This window comes from Bos mutus, chromosome 7, assembly GCF_027580195.1.
Source record: "Bos mutus isolate GX-2022 chromosome 7, NWIPB_WYAK_1.1, whole genome shotgun sequence".
Classification (NCBI taxonomy): domain Eukaryota; kingdom Metazoa; phylum Chordata; class Mammalia; order Artiodactyla; family Bovidae; genus Bos; species Bos mutus.
In genome coordinates this window covers 105,818,158-105,838,319 of record NC_091623.1, presented here as the reverse complement: position 1 = coordinate 105,838,319, position 20,162 = coordinate 105,818,158, and the positions used below count along the sequence as shown (strand labels likewise).

Sequence of the window (20,162 nt, the reverse complement as noted above, 5' to 3'; positions counted from 1 at the left end):
GATGTCTTTTTGTTAAAGCAGATACGATAAGGAAGAGATGTGTGCATGGAAGGATGTGAGAGGTCATTATGGTTTAGCTTTAAAATATCCTTGTCTATATAGTTTAGGTAGCAGAATCATCTGCTCTTGGCAGAGTCTCTGTAAGAGAGAATTGGCTTTATCTAAGTAACCTCACTGTTTTTCAGTAATCAAAGCTTGTTTGATAGACTTTGTTTTCTCCCAAGTCACTGTGTTAATAAATAAACAAGTGAAGATTAAAAACTTAGCACTCCTCTTCCAATGAATATGATAACATATTTTGCTTTTTGAGATAAACTGTGATTCTTCCACTGTCCTGAGACCATCGTCATCTTTTTTTTTTTTTTTTTTTTTTTTTTTTGAGTTTACCAAATGAGATTATCGATGCTATAATACTGTGGAAAGGCCACTGGACTCTGGGAAACAGGAAGGCTGAGTTCTAGTTTATTGTGTGCCTTCAATTCACTTGGCATCTTAGGGAATAAATGTATTCCAAGATCCCTTTGAGCTCTACAGTTTACTGCTTTTTTTTTTTTTTTCTAATTTCTACTGGAATAGTTAAGTTACATTCTCCTGCTGCACTCATTGAGCCCATTCTGTCTGAAATGATTGTTTTCCTGTTTCTCTGATCTTCATTAAGACCCTAACCCTTAACCTTTTCAGGTAAAATGTTGGGACATGGCCACTCTGGAGTGCTGCTGGAGCCTGCCTTCCCTCGGTGGGTTTGCCTACAGTCTGGCTTTCTCTCCTGTGGACACAGGCTGCTTAGCGATAGGCGTCGGGGATGGCATGATCCGCGTATGGAATACACTCTCCATAAAGAACAACTATGATGTGAAACATTTTTGGCAAGGTGTCAAGTCCAAGGTTACAGCGGTAAGGATGCGTTCTTTGAACTTGCCATACACTGTTTTCAAATAACTAATTCTTTCTTAGAGAATACCTATTCACACAAATGAACTCTATAGGGAATTTATACTTCAAGAGTATTTTTGATGCAATTTGAAACTGGGAAAGCACAGGGACCCTCCCTAACCAAACGCATTACTTCCTAATTCAGAAATTTAGCTTTGTTTTATAAAATTAAGTCACCCTGTTTTCTAATAGTAAGAAATTTAAAATAACCTGGATGTGTGTGCATTCATAGGAGGTACATTAAATTATAATATAACCACATGGGGAATAATAATGTTTGTGATTCTAAAAAAACCCACAGTACAGAAGTGAGGAAAGCAAAAATGTTTTCTTTTCCACCCTTGAGTCTATTCTCCCGCGTCCATAATCCAAAGAACCACTGTTGATGTATCTTTCCAAGCTTTGTTAATTAATAATAGAACCATATTTTCTAAATTGTTCTGGAATCTTTTACTCCCCACCCAACAATCTATCACGCACATCATTTAAACATTTGATCCTATTTTTGTTTTTTAATTATATATGAAGTTTACTCACAAAAAATTTCTAGAAAGATACAGAGCTCACAGTGGGGTGTTTTGGATAGTGAAATTACAAGTGACTTTATTTTTAATACTATTTCTCTTTTAAATAATGAGAATTTGTTACTTTTAAAATTAGAAGACACCAAGAGCAAGAAATTTTTTCAGTTGAACGATAAAGTATAACCTAATGAATCCCTTAACAGTGCCCCTTTCTTCATATTTCTTTGTAGCTGTGCTGGCACCCGACCAAGGAAGGCTGCTTAGCTTTTGGAACTGATGATGGAAAAGTGGGATTGTACGACACCTACTCCAACAAGTAAGAAATAGATGATCTTTATTTAACCCACTGACCAAAATGTTAGTGAGTTCATTTTGAGTTCATAGACCCAGATGTTTATCATAGTAAGACTGGGAAGCATCTTTAAGATTCTGACTCTGAGACTGGGGCTTAGAACTCAGAATTTTATTTTTAAAACATTTTTTCAGGTGATAGTGATGGTTCAGCCCATCTGACCTGTGAATACTACTGAAGTTTTTTTTGTTTTTTTTGTTTTTTTCAGGAAAACATTTGCTTTTGTTTTCCCTCAACATTTTTTTTACAAAAGTTTTCAGGCATCCAAGAATGTTAAGTTATACATAGGGGCTTCCCTGGTGGCTCAGATGGTAAAGAATCTGCTTGCAATGCAGGAGACCCAGGTTTGATCCCTGAATTGGGAAGATCCCCTGGAGAACAGAATGGCTACCCACTAGAGTATTTGGACAGAGAAGCATGGTGGGCTAGTCTATAGGGTTGCAAAAAGTCAGACACAACTGAATGACTGATATTTATATGGGCTTCCCTGGTGGCTAAGACCATAAAGAATCTGCCTGTAATGTGGGAGACCCAGGTTTGATCCCTGGTTGGGAAGATCCCCTGGAGAAGGAAATGGCTACCACTCCAGTATTGTTGAGTGTAGAATTCCATGGACCGAGGAGCCTGGCGGCCTGCAGTCCATGAGGTTACAAAGGGTTAGACAGGACTGAGCGGCTAACACTTTCACTTTCAAGAATGTTAAAAGCTTAGAATAAAGAACATCTCTGTTTGTTCCATCTTGAGTTACCAGTTGTTAACATTTTGCCATACTTTTGGTACACATAACAAAAATTAGCAGTAATCCATAATATGATATAATATCCTGTGCGTATACGAATTTCCTCAGTTGAGCCAAAAATGTTTTTCTAGCAATTTTTTTTAAAACCTTTTTTCAATCAGAGGTCACACATTGTATTTTTTTATGTCTCTTTAGCCTCTTATTATAGAATAGTCCCCCACTTCTTTCCATAACATTGCCTTTTCAATTTGAAGATTGCAGGTAAGTTGTTTTCTAGCATATTCTACATTTTGGACTTGGGTAGTTAATTCTTTGTGGTGACTTATAATTCAGTTCACTCTTTCCTGTATTTCCTATATTCCTTGTCTGCCCTGTATTGCCTATAAACTTTCTAGAACAGCACTGTGTCTTTAGTCACAGGTGGCTACTGAAGTGTGCTAAGTGTAGAACACACTTGAGAGTTCAAAAAAGGAAAGAATGTAAGATGCGTCAATATTTATTTTAATTATATTTTAAAAGGTAGTACTTTTTATATACTGAGCTAATTCCTAAAATTGAATTTCACTTGTTTCTGGTACTTCTGTTAACATGGCTACTAGAAAGCTTTAAGTTGCAGACAAGGCTTGTATTTATGGCTCACAGTATAAATCTATTGGACACAGCTATTCTGAGCGCTTGATTAGATTCCAAACCTGCACTGTTCAGTTTGGTAGCCACTGGCCACGTGTGGCTACTTATGCTTAAAGTAATTGAAATTAAATAAAATTAGAGATTGAGCTCCTATTCACATGTGCCACATTGCCAGTGATCAAGGGCCATATCTCGCTAAGGGCTACTTTATTGGACAGCACTGTTCTATGCCAGGGATTAGAAAACAGTGGCTCATGAGCTAAGAAAGTGCTTAGTCCCTCAGTTGTGTCTGACTCTTTGTGATCCCATGAACTGTAGCCTGCCAGGCTCCTCTGACCATGGGATTTCTCAGGCAAGAATACTGGAGTGGGTTGCCATTTCCTCCTCCAAGGGATCTTCCCAACCCAGGGATCAAATGAAGGGTCTCCTTCACTGCAGGCGGATTCTTTACCATCTGAGCCACCAGGGAAGCCCATGAGTTAAAGAATAGTTTATCTTTTAAAAATCAATGAAAAAGAATCAAGAATATTTCACCATGTGTGAAAAGTAAATAAAATTCAAGTTTCTCTGTCTGTTAAGTTTTATTAGAGCCCTGCCACACTCATTTCATTACATCTTATCCTCAGATAAGCGCTCAGAATAGCTGTGTCCAATAGATTTATACTGTGAGCCATAAATACAAGCCCTGTCTGCAACTTAAAGCTTTCTAGTAGCCATGTTAACAGAAGTATCAGAAACAAGTGAAATTCAATTTTAGGAATTAGCTCAGTATATAATCTGAGGATATATCTGCTTGTGTGCTACGCAGCAAAGTGGATATTGTGACAAAAACTGCTTGACTCACAAAGTCTGAAGCACTGACTACCTGGCCCTTTACAGAAAAAGTTTGCCTACTCCTGTTCTAGATCATTTGCACCTAATTGAGAATCATTCATTATACTGTAGAGCTCACCTTTTCATGTGCCAATTCTTTAGGTACTTGTGTATAACCTGTTGTTTATTGTTTAATCACTAAGTCATATCTGACTTTTTGCAACCCTATGGACTGTAGCCCACCAGGCTCCTCTTGGGATTTCCCAAGCAAGAATACTGAGTGGGTATTCCCTTCTCCAGGGGATCTTCCCAAGCCAGGGATTGAACTTATATCTCCTGCATTGGCAGGCAGATTCTTTACCAGTGAAGCACCAGGGAAGACCCTATGTATAACTTACACACAGTTAAATGTTTTTCTCCATTTTTAATCTTTTTTTTTAAAGGCTACACTATTTCAAAGAAGTACTTAACAAAATAAAATTATATATCAATTTAAATAGCTTTGTGTCAGTACAAAATTACTAATTCTAGTAAATTACTATCTTTTGGTTATTATAAGCTGAATATTCAAACTGATAGCAGCAAAGGTATATAGTAGGAGGAAGGACGTTACTGTAGATATATTGCTAGGTATTCAGCCAGAAACACTTATTCTATTTCCTTTAGCCAAAGAAAATTTGGTTTATTGTCTAGACTGATCATGATAAATGTGTCAGATACATGGAAATAAAGAAGTCAACAGCTCATTCAGTCACAGATACTGGAATTCTAAAATCACACACAGAGTATAGTATATGTTAAAGGTAATAACTGCACTGCCCTGTCTGGACACATCACATATCATTAATCAACCACAACCTTCAAAAATACCCTGAAGAGCAAGATTTCTTTTTTAAAAAATAAATAAAAACCAAAAACTCGAACTACCGTATGACCCAGCAATTTCACTTCTCGAGATATATCCAAAAAAAACAAAAACACTCATTCTAAAAGATACATGCACCCCAGTCTTCAAAGCAGCATTATTTACCATTGCCAAGGTATGGGAGTAACCTAAATGTCCATCAACAGATGAAAGGATAAAAAAGATGTGTGTGTACACACACACACAGGAATGCTACTCAGCCAGAAAACAATGAAATTTCACCATTTGCAGCAACGTGGATGGATGTAAAGGACATTATGCTAAGTGAAATAAGTCAGACAGAAAAAGACAAGTACTGTATGATATCACTTATATATGGACTCTAAAAAATACAACCAACTACTGAATATAACAAAAAAGCAGCAGACTCACAGATACATAGAACAAACTAGTGGTTACCAATGGGGGGAGGGGTGGATTATAGAGATGGAGGAGGGGAAGGTATAAACTTCTGGGTGTAAGGCTCAAGGGTGTATTGTATAACATGGGGAATATACCCAGCATTTTATAATAACTAAATGGAAAATACTCTTAAAAAATTGTAAAACATTAAAGAAATTTTTTTAATAAAAACCATTATTAGGTAGAAAGGATGGAAGAAATGAATGTTTGTGAAGAATAAAAATACTAATCCAGAGGAAAAAAACTTTAAAACCTATCTACTCTGAAATCTTGGGAAGTCCCTGGCTGTCCAGTGGTTAGGACTGCAGGCTGCTACTGCAGGAGGCATAGGTTCAATCCTCGGTCCAGGATCCTGCAAGCTGCTTAGAACAGCCAAAAATAAATAAATTAAGCCTTAGTTTGAGAATGTGATGTTAATGACAGGGTAAGCAAAAATGATTCTAGTCTTTTACTAGAATATAAGTTGGAGATATTTGCATAGTGATAATATATGCGTAGTAGTAACCTTAGTTCTGGGCTGAACAGTTTGCATTTTCTGTCTTGTCCTGTTTTTCTCAAGTTGTGATAGCCTTTACTTTTGTATATAACTACAGTAATATTAGAATATTTGACTTTTAAGTGAAGTGAGAAGCTCAGGAATAGATAGGGAAAATGACCCTAAACTGGCCAGTTAAGGGATATTAATAACTTTTTTCTAGATAAAGTATGTTTGGGACCTTTTTTTAGTTGCTCTTATTACATGGTATATTTACATGGTATATTAAATGTTTGCTTCTTTACGATCAGTTATTTGGAGAAGGGTACTGTTATTTTTCTTTAATATCAGCAACTAAGTTTGTAACAGGCAACTTTTTAAAAGAAGATGGTCTCTCTTCCACTGTACCTCTTTAAATCTTTCTGTTTATAATTCCCCTTCCCCCCAGACCTCCACAGATTTCCAGCACGTATCACAAGAAGACTGTGTACTCGTTAGCCTGGGGACCACCAGTACCCGCCATGGCACTAGGTAAGTGTCTGGATCATTCTCTAACAAACATAAGAGTATTCTCTTTCAACTTAATCCTAGGATATTCAACCTGGAAAAAGTCATAAACATTCTAGTACAGTAACTCCTTATGCAGGCTGCTATGTCCCTGGGGTCCGTGAGGGCAGTTGTAACAGGTGATCAGTTAGAAACCATTCACCTAGGATAAGCCTCTCCAAATTATAGTATTTGGTCTCTCTGAGCTGAATTTTTTTATTGTGAATACAGTTTTCTCACGCTAGGTCCTGATACCTAATATACTAATAATTTTCACTAAAATTTGCTATCACCTTTTAATTTTATCAGAATTATAATGTTGGGAATTCCTTGGCAGTCCAGTAGTGCGGACTGCACGCTCTCAATGCCAAGTGTCCAGGTTCAGTCCCTGGCTGGGTAACTAAGATCCCACAAGCCACTCGCTGTGGCCAAAAAAATGAACATTTAATTAAAAAAAATTTTTTTAAGAATTATAATGTTAAGGATCATCTGTTTCAACCTACAGTTAAAGCAGGGTTAAAATTTCTCAGATGATCTCCTGTTGCCTGTGAATACATTCTGACCCTTTTCTAGCCCCTCAGTCTTGCCTTTCTTATTCCTACAATGGTAGGTCTTGCAGAATTTATAAATTGAATGTGTTCAGGAAAATCTTTAGTAGTCTTTTCTTCAGCATCTATAGTGGAACATCTGTATATCTGCATACCTGCAGTGTAAGTCATCAGAACTCAAGCAGCATTGTAGTTGTAGTTCATTCATTCATTTAGCAAATGCTGATCCTTGATTTGTGCCAAACAGTTCTACAGTAGTGAAAATAAAACTTGTCCTTACAAGAACCCATCAGAACCACTGTTTACTTCCTAAAATAAACAGGAAAGTTACTGTAACACCAAAGAAATCATTGCTTTGAGAATAGCTTCTTACATTTAGTCATAGAAGTCCTGCCGCTTCATATATTTAAATGCCAGACAGTACTTATTTCTGTAAGAGAAGATAAATTCCCCAAAACTTTGATAACATGTCTTCTGATCCCAGCTTTGGCACCCCTACTATTTTGAGTGGCAGAAGATAAAACATGTCACAGTATAATATGGTCATATTACAGCAACAAACAGTTAAGCTGGTTAAGTACAAAACTGGTAAGTTTTCTTTTCTTATTCCATGTAGGAGAAGGAGACAGACCTTCCCTCACTTTATACAGTTGTGGAGGAGAAGGGATTGTCTTACAGCACAACCCTTGGAAGCTTAGTGGAGAGGCCTTTGACATCAATAAACTCATCAGGGACACCAATTCAATCAAAGTAAGTTCTTGTGATTTGAAGTCTTCTCATGATCTCTGTTTTATCTTCTCATCTTGCATGATAAATGGCATTATGCTGTCAGATTTCAGGCTTCTCTCAGTTGCAATGGCTATTTATTATAAACTTTCAGAACTTGAATATAGAGCATCCTTTTCACACCTGCCACTTTCTCCAGAGGGAGGTGTTTGTAAAAATTACTTTATAATATGTTATCCAAGTACAACTATTAGGTATTTTGCTCAAAACAGAATTATCATTTTGGTTTTTTAGTGAAATAATTACAGATTTATACAAAAGCTGCAAAAATAATGCAAATAATTTCCTTATATCCTTCACCCAGATTTCCACGTTTAATCACATTTTCTTTACCATTGTATCAATATATCTGTATGCCAGAACTGTCTTTTTAAGTGAAACCATAAATGTGGAGTTTTCCTTATTCTTTCAAATGAGCATTTTTTACTTTTGCTCATTATTTCTGTATGGCTATTTTTGTTATAAAAATAATATTTAATCATAAATTGAATTGTTTTTATTGGCTATATTCCTTCATGTTTTATATGTTATCTGAACATTCAACAATGAATAAAAGAGGCAAAATTCCTGTTCCTAACAAGCTTTTAGTTTTGTAAGACTTAAATAATATAGATCAGAAGTTCACATAAGGAATTTGGGCCGGAAATGGAAATTTAGAGTCCCTTTATATGAGTGGTAGCTAAAGAAGCTGTGGGCATGTATGAAGTGGTCTGTGGAGAGACAAGTAAGAAAAGAAGAGGGCCCAGGCAGCCTTGAGGAACAAAGGAACTATTCTCTAATAAAAACAGAAGAAGAGAAAAAAAAAATTCTGGAAAAGAAACAGAAAAGATGGGAAGAGAAGAAGGGTGGCATATATGACTTCTTTTAAGGAGATGACAGCCCCCATGTTATCGAAGCCAGTGGACATGTTTCATGTCTTACTGTGGGATAAAAATCATTTTAATTAAGTTCATTTCACAAGGTTAGACACTGCAAACATTTAGTATTCACTGGCCTGTCTTTTGTCCCAGTTAGGAAATCATATTTAGAATACTTGTTCTTAGTAACTCTTTGGCAAATTATGTAGATTATTTATAAGAATGGCTGTTGTAATTAGAACATTTTTAAACCAGGGTTTGATTTTTTTTTTTTTCCCTCACACTTTCATCATTGATTTATAAGCCGTGTGGCAAGAACAATGTTTTTAGTCGAGATTGATTTGTTTTGCTTTTCTAGTACAAATTGCCTGTACACACAGAGATCAGCTGGAAAGCAGATGGCAAAATCATGGCTCTTGGCAATGAAGATGGGTATGTGTTTGTTTCTTTAAAAAAAAAAAACTTTGTAATTGCACATATATTTGATCACAAGCTAATGCCATCTGTAATGTTAGTTGGGAAAGCCTAGCTGTATTTGATATTCTGACTTATCCCTGATATCCTTAAATACCTCAGGAGCTCTCTGCATTATTGAGAACTGCAAAATAAATTAAATATTTATAGCTCAAAGAGAATGTTTGCCTACTCTTGTTTTGGCTGTAGTATGCTTCAAAGAATGCTTATCTCCAGAATTAAGTTCCCTAAATCTCCCTTCATTCTTTTTAAAGGAAAAAAAAAAAAAAGCAGAAATGCTTTTTAGGTCTTACTATATCCTTTCCAATGTTTTGTTTTGGTTTGTTTTTTAGGGTGTTTTGCTTTGTTTTGCCCTTTCCAATGTTGATCACAGTAACATGGTTACTATTTCAGCCATTGGTTTATTAATTCTTCTTTTAGTTTTTCCCTGGTACCATTTATTATTTTTAGAGCATGATAAATACAACTTTCCAGAGGTTATTGAGATTTATTAAAGCTGCTGAAAGAACTGCCTTTTGTACCTGATTTTTTGTAAGAGAGTAACCTCTGCAGTTTAGATAGGGTTATCCTATTCCATTTCACCTTTCTTTGACTGATGGAATGAGGGCGATACCTGCTTGCACTGAACTGTAATTTGAGCATCCTTTCTTATCTTGGTGTGTTTCTTATTCCAGATCAATAGAAATATTCAAGCTTCCTAACTTGAAACTGATCTGCAGCATCCAGCAGCATCATAAGCTTGTGAATACCATTAGCTGGCATCATGAGCATGGCAGCCAGCCAGAACTGAGCTATCTGATGGCCTCTGGATCCAACAATGCAGTCATTTATGTGCACAACCTGCAGACTGTCTTAGGTGACTTTGGTTTCTTTCCATACTGGGGGTGGTATATGTGTTCAGCTACTTTTTGTTCCAGTCTTTGTACATTTTCCTTTTTTTTTTGGTATTAAACACTACTCTTACTGTTTTTCTGCTTTCAAAACTAATGTATTCACCTTATTTAAGACACAACAAAAATTTCAAACATGACAATACATGTTAACTTAGAAAGTGAAGTACCTCCCTTATTCCCATCCCTCATTAATAAACATCGCTGTTTCCTCCAAATTTTCTAAAGTATAGTTATTGCCAAGTCACTCTCCAAAAGATGGTGCCAATTTATATTCTCGTCTTTCAGTGTTTGAGTATGACACGAACAACACACATCCCATCCCATGCGTGACTCATCTAATTCTTAAAGTCCTGGGACGTAGATTTTGTTATCTTATTTTCCTAATTGAGGCTCAGAGGGGTTAGCTCACTTCCATGCGTCCCACAGCTCATATATGATAGAGCCCAGATTCAGTCCCACACTAATTGCAGCATCTGCATGTGTTCTGGTAACTACTGGTCCCTGCCTAGCAAGTTGATCTTTTTCATATTTTCATACAACTTATTCCTTAACAAGGCTGAAACTTCTCTGAACTTCCTTAGCACCTAGAAGAAACAGTAAGTGGTCACATTAAAAAAATAGGCTTTTTAATGTGAAAGAAGTATAATTACTTTTTTTTCTGAATATGAAGAAAAAAACAAACACATAACCCATCTTCATTGCCAAGAGCTATAATTTTTGTTTTTTAATATGCTTTTGTTTCTTTTGCCTGAAGAGACAAATCCAAAATAATACTGCTATCATTTATGTCAAAGAGTTCCTTTCTAAGAATTCTAAGGTTTCCAGTTTTACATTTGGGTCTTTAATCCATCATAAGTTTATTTTTTTATATGGTGTGAAAAAATGTTTTAATCTCATTCTTTTACAGGTAGCTGTCCAGTTTTTCCAGCATCACTTACAGAAGTACATTAACTTAATTCTTAGAAGCAGTGCAGATCTTTGTCTACTGAAATACTATCATCCTGGTTTGTTTCTTATTTCATATCTACTGAATAACAGAAAAAGGGAAAAAATGACCAGGAAAAACTTCATTTTATTTTTATCTTCTTATATTTAAATAATTCACACTTAGAGGAAAGTTGCAAAAATAGTATGAAGGACTACCATATACCTTTTCACAGATTCAACAACTTATAACCTTTTGTTGTATTTGCTTTGTGCTGTGGTGTATATTTTCCAAAGTGTTTGTGTTGCACGTGTCATGCTGCCATATTCCTTAATATGTGTGTATTTTATAAGAATAATGATATTCCCTTATATAACCACAATTCCATTATTCAGTTAATTTAATATAATAGTTTGATCTTCCATGCTTATTCTAGTATTGTCAGTTGATCCAATATTGTCCTTTATATCTCTGAGCCTTTTTTGTTTTTTCATCTTGATTTTTTTTTTGGTTTGTTTTTTTTGGAAAAATACCAGCTGGTTATTTTGTAGATGTGTCCTGAGTTTGGTCTCATATATTCTTATGACTAGATTCAGGTCACACATTTTTAACTATACATGATAATACATCCTTCTTGGTATCACATCCTAAAGGCATTACTTTCATTTTGATGGCTTTTAGAAAGAAAGAATGATAGCTAACACTTCTTAAAGTAAGCCCACGTGGCAGGCACTGTGGATATGCCTACACTCTTAACCACTAAACAGTGTTGCCCAATGAAAATCATGTAGAAAGCATGTGGTAAAATATTGACTCTTGCCATGTTAATTAAAACCCTCCTTTATGTCTTTTTGTTGTTGTTATTGGTACCAGTGACATCATCCCCTGTCTTTTAGAGAGCAATCCTGAATCTCCAGTGACCATTACAGAGCCCTACCGGACCCTGTCAGGGCACACAGCCAAGATCACCAGTCTGGCATGGAGCCCACATCATGATGGAAGGCTGGTATCCGCTTCCTATGATGGTACAGCTCAGGTACTATTGTATCCTTGATTCTGTGGGTTCTTCACTGCTGCTAAGTCACTTCAGTCGTGTCCGACTCTGTGCGACCCCATGGACGGCAGCCCACCAGGCTCCCCCATCCCTGGGATTCTCCAGGCAAGAACACTGGAGTGGGTTGCCATTTCCTTCTCCAGTGCATTAAGTGAAAAGTGAAAGTGAAGTCGCTCAGTCATGTCTGACTCTTAGCGACCCCATGGACTACAGCCTACCAGGCTCCTCTGTCCATGGGATTTTCCAGGCAAGAGTACTAGAGTGGGGTGCCATTGCCTTCTCCGGGTTCTTCACTACGTACTCTAACTGAAACTCTTTCTTGTTCTCCCCTGCGATTTTTCTGAGCTCTCAGTTCAGTTCGGTTCAGTCACTCAGTCGTGTTCAACTCTTTGCAACCCCGTGAACCGCAGCACGCCAGGCCTCCCTGTCCATCACCAACTCCCAGAGTTCACCCAAACCCATGTCCTAGACATTTTATTAAACATATCTGGGCCCTTGGCAGGGTAAATTTGGGTTTTTTTGTAACGTAGGTGAAAGAGAATATTGATAGGAACTAGCTAAACTGATGTTTTTAAAGATTTCACTTTGACCTACTGTCAGTATGATAAACTAAAGTTGATGTGAAAAGTACTCCTCCCATTCTGTTCTATCACAGAATGGTGACTATAAATCATGAAAAAAATACTTCTAATAATAACTCAGTAGCTCACATCTTCAACTTCTCAAAAATAAAGATGAGATGCCAAGCCAGAGCTGTGAAGTGAGTTTCAGATATCAGAACCAGAACAGACCTTAGCAACTGGGGATCCATCATCAGTGATGGATGTCTGTCTCAGTACTGAGTGGTAAATGAGCTGTCTGCACAGAGCTGAGAGCCATGACTGGCTGCCCTTTGAAATGGAGACTGGAGTCATTCAGGAAATATCGAGGAAATCGATCATTTGCCCTGAGACAGAAGAATCACCGGTGAGAAATTAGAACCCTTGCATCACACATGTAGATGTGGGCTCTGAATTAGAGGTATCAGAATCCCCATCCCAAAGATAACGTGCAGTACTGGTTCAGGACAGTGAAATCCACAGGGTTTCAGAAACCTCCATTAGGAAATAGCACTTTCTGAAACTGCAAGTACAAATTACAAGAGGAAATAAGAGTACACAGATTTTTTTTTTTTTTTCAAAAATGTATACCAACAACCCCACCTCAAACAATAGAATAACCAAAAATTATCTATTCTCTTGTGTGACTTTGGTTTTAGGTGTGGGATACTCTCCAGGAAGAGCCTCTATGCAATTTCCGAGGACATCGAGGTCGACTGCTTTGCGTTGTGTGGTCCCCGTTGGATCCAGATTGCATCTACTCAGGGGCAGATGATTTCTGTGTGTATAAATGGCTCACTTCCATGCAGGAACACTCCCGACCTCCTCAAGGTCAGTCAGAACCTGGAGCCTATAAGGGCTTGCCTCATTCCCTTTTTCCTTTCTTCAGTAAGTTATCAGTCATGCAAGGAGGACATTCATGCAGAGCAATAGAGCAGTATGGTGGGAATGGAATGGAAGCCTGGGCAAGGATAGTAGCCCCAAGGGGTCTGAAGACAAACCTGAATAGTAACAAGTATACCTAGCACCCAGATCTTGTTTTCTAAATATCAGTCTCTTAAAAGCAACCTATCAGGGCTTCTTGGAGAAATGGCTAGTTCCAGGTTAGGCAGAAAAAATGTAAGATAAGTCTGCAGCATCATTTGCCACTAAAGTATAACTGAGGTCATCAAAAGGACAAAGAAACCAGCTTGAAGGGGCTGGCTACCCAAATGTGGGATAATCTGAACTTGAAGATAATTAACAGGAGAATTTCACTTCTGGCTATAAGAGACTAACTGGAACCAGAATTTCCCACCCACCAGAAATAGCTAGAAAACTAAACAGGCTATATAAACAACTAGAAATGTACTCAAGAAATGAAACGATACATCCACATAAAGACTTATAAAAGAATCCTTATAGTTTAATCTGTAATTGCCACAAACCAGAAACAACACAAATGTCAGCTGGTAAATAAACTGTGGTATATATCCTATAGTGGAACTATTCAACAATAAAAAGCAAGTAGCTACTTATAAATACAACAAAATGGGTGAATCTCAACGATTATGCCTAGCAAAGTAAGCCTGGCAGAAAAGACTGAACACTGTATAGTACTAATATAGAGCATGAAATGTAGTTGTAAATCATATGAATTTCTAAAACAGACAAAACTAAGCTACAGGGATAGCAAATCAATGCCTGCCCGGGGCTCAGGGAGGAGGGGAATCTACTACAAAGAGGCATGAGGGAACATTTTGAAATAATGGCAACAGTTTATTTGTGGTGGTGGGTTACCTGACTATACATCTGTCTAAATTCATAAAAACGTTTAAAAATCTGGTATTTTTTCTTGTGTTAAATTATATCTCAGTAAGATGACTTGAAATCAAAAGATAAAAGCTTTCAAAGTAAATAAGTAATAGTAAAGGATTAAAACATTATACTGACAAAAATAAATGAAGAGTCTAAATAAACAGAGAGAAGCAAAAGTTCTTTTCAGCAGAAGGCCACCTAGTAAGTGTAGACTGAATGATGGAACTGAACATTGCCATTTGGCCATAATCACAGTAACAATTTTTAGCACAACTAGTGGGGACAAAGTGCAAGGTGCCGCCCTCCTTATTCAAGTAGTCAAGTAAGTGTTAGTTGCTCAGTCGTGCCCGACTCTGTGACCCCTTGGACTGCAGCCCACCAGGCTCCTGTGTCCATGAGATTTTCCAGACAAGGACACTAGAGTGGATTGTCGTTTCCTTCTCCAGGGGATCTTCCCGACCCAGGGGTCAAACCTGGGTCTCCCGCACTGCAGGCAGATTCTTTACCAACTGAGCTACAAGGGAAGCACACCAAGTAATCAAAGTGAAGCACAAATAATGAGACAAATAGAAATTATGTGCTACCTCACAGGCTGCACCAGGATAAACACAGCCTCACTGCTTTGTATTGCAGCTGAAAGTGTGTAACCTAATAATGCAAAACATAAGGCAGACCCAATTTGAGGGAAATCAGACAAAATATCCTGTGATCTTCATGAGTTTCTAGTCATGAAAGTCAAAATAAAATCTGAACCTCTTCTAGGCTGAAGGAAACTAGAGATGTAACAAGCCAGTGCAACATGTAGTCCTGGAGTGATTTCCTTTTGCTATAAAGGACACTTCTGGTGTAACTGGTAGAACTTGAATGAAGTGGGAATGAATAATCTATCAGTGTTAATTTCCTGATATGAATGGTTGTGCTGTGATGATGTAGGAGAATGTCCTTGTTTGTAGGATATACACTAAAGTATTCAGGGGTAAATGGGCATCATGTTTATGATTTAATGAAATCTGAAAAGGGTTTGGTTTGGTTAACATTTTGATAATATAACTAAGACTTCATTGGGAAGTGGGGGGAAAGGTAAGAATGTTATCAAAAAGAAGAGCAATAAGGTTTTAAAGTTTATTTCCTAGAGTGCTTTTAACCCAAATATATACTTTAATTTATCCTTTTCTGAACTGTGATTTCTATAGGCAAGAAAAGTATTGAATTAGAGAAAAAGCGGCTCTCTCAACCTAAACCAAAGCCCAAAAAGAAGAAAAAGCCCACCTTGAGAGTGCCTGTAAGGCAAGAATTATGTGATGGGAATGAAGAAGAGAGTGTAAAGGAGAGCCTGGGCCCTGTTGAAAATGGCGTGTCAGACCAGGAGACTGAGGAGGAAGCCCGTGAGCCAGAGCCACCCTGTGGTGTCACCGCAGCGGGTATGTAGCCGAATCTCATGTTTTACTCTCTTGCACTTAATAGTCCTGACCAGGAAACTAAGTCAGGTCTACCTTTGTAGTGTTAAGGGAATCTAATGGATGATTGGGATGGAAATAGTAAAGTCCTCTAGAGAAAACTTATCAACCTGGGCAGATAAAACTGGGGAACAAAGTGAAGCTGGGGCAGCGTATACATAGAACCTTACAAGTAAGGGTAAGTTTTTAAAGTTGTGATGGCTAGAATCTTTATAATTTTCCTTAGGTCAATTAGTCTACAGATTCCTGGAAGGCAGTTTGAGAGGTGGGGAAAGGGAGACTGACTACCCATGCTTCCTGTCTGAAATATTTCATCTTATATTTGGGGTAATAGATAAAATCACACTGTAAAGACTGGGATAGCTCTTAATTTTTAAAAAGAACTAGATTCTACATTGTTTTCATCCAAATTTTTTTCTTTCTCCCCATAATATAGTTTCTAAAGAACCAGTTATCTGCACTCCAGCAGCCTTAGGTTTTGAAAAGTCAAAAAGCACCATCAATAACAAAGTCACTTTACTGAAAAAGGAGGTACCTAAAGAGAAGCCAGGTTGGTATCTAATAACTAAAATAATTTGTTAAAGCATCCTCATTACATGTAAATGAAAACTCAACAGAGTATGGGTTTCGGTTTTATTTTAGGTTTTAAATATTTGTGTTTTGATTTGGGGTCGTTTTTTTAGTACTTGGAAGAACTGTCATTTTGTAGTTGTTGATGTTGGTTTAGAGCTTTCACAGGGACTCCGTGTGTGTTGTAAACACTACCCCCAGCTACTACTAATTTAATGTGAAAGCTTCCTTCTAAGAGTGGGAACGTTCTCCGCTCAGCAGTATTCCTCCAGTGGGTTGCATACACAGTGGACATGCATTCAGTTTGGGGTTTATAATCAGTTCTTCTTCAGATGGTCTGTACTTGTATTACATTTCAGAAGCCTTAATCAAGAAGCGAAAAGCTCGTTCCATGCTTCCACTGAGTACAAGTCTGGACCACAGATCCAAAGAGGAGCTTCATCAGGACTGTTTGGTATTAGCCACCGCCAAACACTCCAGAGGTATAGAAATAAACTTCCCTGGCCCATCCGTAGTCTTCTGAGAACTGGCACATACGTGCTTTTTTGGATGTTTAATGGATGAGGCAACAGATGTCCAAAACTGTTGTGTTTCTGCATCATGCCTGCTGCAGCTCTGCACTCTGACCGCTATCAACGTTCCCCAGTGCCTTGGAGACATAATGCTCTGCTTCTCTGTTGTCAGGTTGTTGCCAGCCATCTGTGTGCTGGAATTGGTAAAATGGCGTAAATATCTCGCTATCAGTCAGTTCCATCAACTGTTTTTCCCCAGTAAACAGCATGTACACGTAGAAAAGAACATCATTTGTTTATTGGAAATATACCCTTAATATGGCAGTTCTTTCAAAAATTTTTGATGGCAATTTTTGTTTACAGGTTTTTTGGTTTTAACTTTTCAATGCCCTCACTAATGTGTGTTATTCTGACATTACAGCAACTGTTTTTCTTTTTAATTTTGAATTTTATGTGTTGAAAAGGGATGCACATGATAAAACGAAATTCAAACAGTATAAAGAGAAAATAAATCTCCTTCCCATCCCTCATCCCACTCTTCCGTTTCTCCCCTGAAGCCACTCTGTTATCATTCAGTTGCCTTTTTCAAAAACAGTCTATATTGAATCCCTCTGTGGAAGATTCTAGTTTACATTACAGACTTTGCTTGTTAGTTTTTTTGGTCTGTTTTTTTTTTTTTACTGCATTTAAATGCACTGAATTTGCAGTTGATTTTTTAACATTCCTCCTTCCTCCCCACCCCCAAATTTTCCTTTGAGCAAACTTCAGACTAAACTGTCTTATTGGATTTTGCCAAGACTGAGCCTAAAAAGCCTGAAGTATTTTCATATTTTGCTATCAGTAGGGGTCTCTGTTAGGGTACACAAGAGCACAGGACTCTTTGTCTCAGAATCTGAAATGGGCATTACAGACATACAATCAGAATTAACTGAACAGAAAACGGTAATGTATTAAATCACTTTCATCTGAATTTTGGTCTTTTTGAATTAGCAGGGCCAAACGAGGATGTGTCTACTGATCTTGAGGAAAGATTTCACCTGGGGCTTTTCACAGACAGGGCTACCCTGTACAGAATGATTGAGGTTGAAGGTGAGGCAAGTCCAGTCAACACATCCTGTCCATCTTTATGCTTTCCTAACACTTTGTATGTACTTTTATGGCTCCCATCTTGTGGCATGGTAATGACTAGTTTTACATGTCAGCTAACTAGGCTTTGACTTCTGTTTGCAAGTTCAGATACCCCTTGCTCACATCTATCACAGGACCCTAAACTTTGGTGTTCATTCTGAGTGACTGAGTACAAGTGAAAGTGGGTGGGTGGACAGATGCCTGAGTGGGCGTCAGGCCCCATTACAAACACTCTGGGAAGTGACTTACCCATCAGCCAGTGACTACATATTCTAGAAATTTATTCCTGTCTTTCATCCTGCCTTTCTTTTTCTAGAAGACAGTACAGACAAATGTTTCTGAAACATCTTCCAAATATTATTTCTCCTCCAAACAGGAAAAAGTCACTTGGAAAATGGCCACCCCGAGTTATTTCACCAGCTCATGCTTTGGAAAGGAGATCTAAAAGGTGTTCTGCAGACTGCAGCAGAAAGAGGGGAGCTGACAGACAATCTCGTGGCTATGGCACCAGTCGGTATGTTCTGTACCACAAAAGCTCTAGCCTCTCTAGGGTACATCCACTAAAGATAGACATTGTCTTGAAAGACAGTTTGGCCAACTATAATGATTAAGTTTAAAATCCACATTCCCTTTGACTCAGCAGTTCTAACTGTAGGAATTTAACTGTACCTACACATGCAAAATGACAGATAACATGGACCATGATTGCAGCAGTATCTGTAACAGCAAAGATCACAAGAACCTCGATGTCTGTCAGTATAACACTGGTTAAATCTTGTATTTCTATACAGTAGAAACTCCTTCCGATAACAAAAAACTGAGTCAGCTCTGAGTATTCTGATATAGAATGGAGCTCCAAAGTTTAGTAAGTGAGAAGAATCTAGGTATAGATGCACAACATAATATTTAATACTGTCATTTATACATGTGTGGTTGTATATTCATAGACTGTTGCCAAAGGTTTCAAAAGAAACCAGTAATAATAGTTGTCTCTAGGGAAAGGAATTTGGACAAGTCTGGGGCCTGGGACAACTCCAGGATAACAAGGAAATTTTTTATGCCATGCCACATTTTGTAGCTTTTTATTCAAGTATGCCAGAGAGAGGGAGAGAAGTACACAGGTCATGAGTGTACCTGAATTTCACTAACTAAATACACCCTTGTTAACTAGCACCTATATCAAGAAATGTAACATTATCAGCACCCTAGAAGCTTCTCTCATGCACTTTTTCACTCAGTCTGCATACACCCAAACAAGGGTAAGCACTGTCTGACTTCCATACTCTTGTACATTTGAATGTTGTACTATTTTTTTATGTATTGCATAATCAAAGAAACAATTTACATTTCAAGGTATAGGGATGGGGAGAGATAGATGAAACAAATGATCATAACAGCAACTAATTACTATCTAAATGTTCTGCTTAATGCAGTGACTAACAACAAGCATTTTCTTTTTTATTCCTAAAGCCGGTTACCATGTGTGGGTATGGGCTGTGGAAGCTTTTGCCAAACAACTGTGTTTTCAGGACCAGTATGTCAAGGCTGCCTCTCACCTGCTTTCTATCCACAAAGTGTATGAAGCTGTGGAGCTGCTCAAGTCAAACCATTTCTACAGGTCTGTATGACCCAACAGTTGAACTAACAGTTGGATGTGATATGAAATTAACCTATATAACAGTTCTGTTTCTTGACCACCACCATAAAACCTTTACCGTAATTAAACATCTCAAATGTATACAAATATTATGTTCACTAGCTTAACAACATCAACACATCCACCACCTATACTTAACAAATGTTAACTCTCAGCAATATTTGCCACTGGTCTTTTTTTAAATTTCTTTAAAAGTATCACAAATAGAGAAAACAGCATGATACAAATTAACAACTTAATGAATTATTAAAAGAAGAAATTTTTTAACCTGGGAAGGAAGTAGAATTCCAGACATGGCTGAATTGCCTTTCCCCAGTTCTGTCCTCATCCCTTCTCTAGCAGTAACCACTCTGAGACTGATGCTATTCAAGTTAATACTGTTTCACTGCAATACGTATGTAAGTACAGAAAACAAAAGCAACAAAATATGTCTTCTTTTAAAATTTTTATTAGTATTTTTTTTAATTTATTTGACAACTAAGACTGGGTCTTAGTTGCTGCACGTGGGATCTAGTTCCCTGACCAGGGATGGGACGCCAGCCTTCTGCATTGGGAGCTGAGTCTAA

The 20,162-nt window shown here is 37.6% G+C and overlaps 1 protein-coding gene across 5 annotated transcripts in view; it reads left to right on the top strand.

Moving 5' to 3' along the window:
* The window catches only part of GEMIN5 (gem nuclear organelle associated protein 5), a 44,052-nt gene that overhangs the window by 7,076 nt on the left and 16,814 nt on the right, over positions 1-20,162 (top strand). For 3 of the 5 annotated variants that reach the window (XM_070374668.1, XM_070374666.1, XM_070374669.1), the window contains exons 8-21: positions 682-894; positions 1,688-1,773; positions 6,242-6,324; positions 7,504-7,637; positions 8,889-8,962; positions 9,679-9,860; positions 11,719-11,858; positions 13,135-13,306; positions 15,466-15,693; positions 16,166-16,279; positions 16,659-16,781; positions 17,802-17,900; positions 18,316-18,453; positions 19,410-19,557. In XM_070374668.1, coding sequence (XP_070230769.1) covers positions 682-894; positions 1,688-1,773; positions 6,242-6,324; positions 7,504-7,637; positions 8,889-8,962; positions 9,679-9,860; positions 11,719-11,858; positions 13,135-13,306; positions 15,466-15,693; positions 16,166-16,279; positions 16,659-16,781; positions 17,802-17,900; positions 18,316-18,453; positions 19,410-19,557 — 1,934 coding nt within the window. The remainder of the gene's footprint in view (positions 1-681; positions 895-1,687; positions 1,774-6,241; positions 6,325-7,503; positions 7,638-8,888; positions 8,963-9,678; positions 9,861-11,718; positions 11,859-13,134; positions 13,307-15,465; positions 15,694-16,165; positions 16,280-16,658; positions 16,782-17,801; positions 17,901-18,315; positions 18,454-19,409; positions 19,558-20,162) is intronic. The other 2 variants (XM_070374670.1, XM_070374667.1) reach the window with 1 other exon arrangement.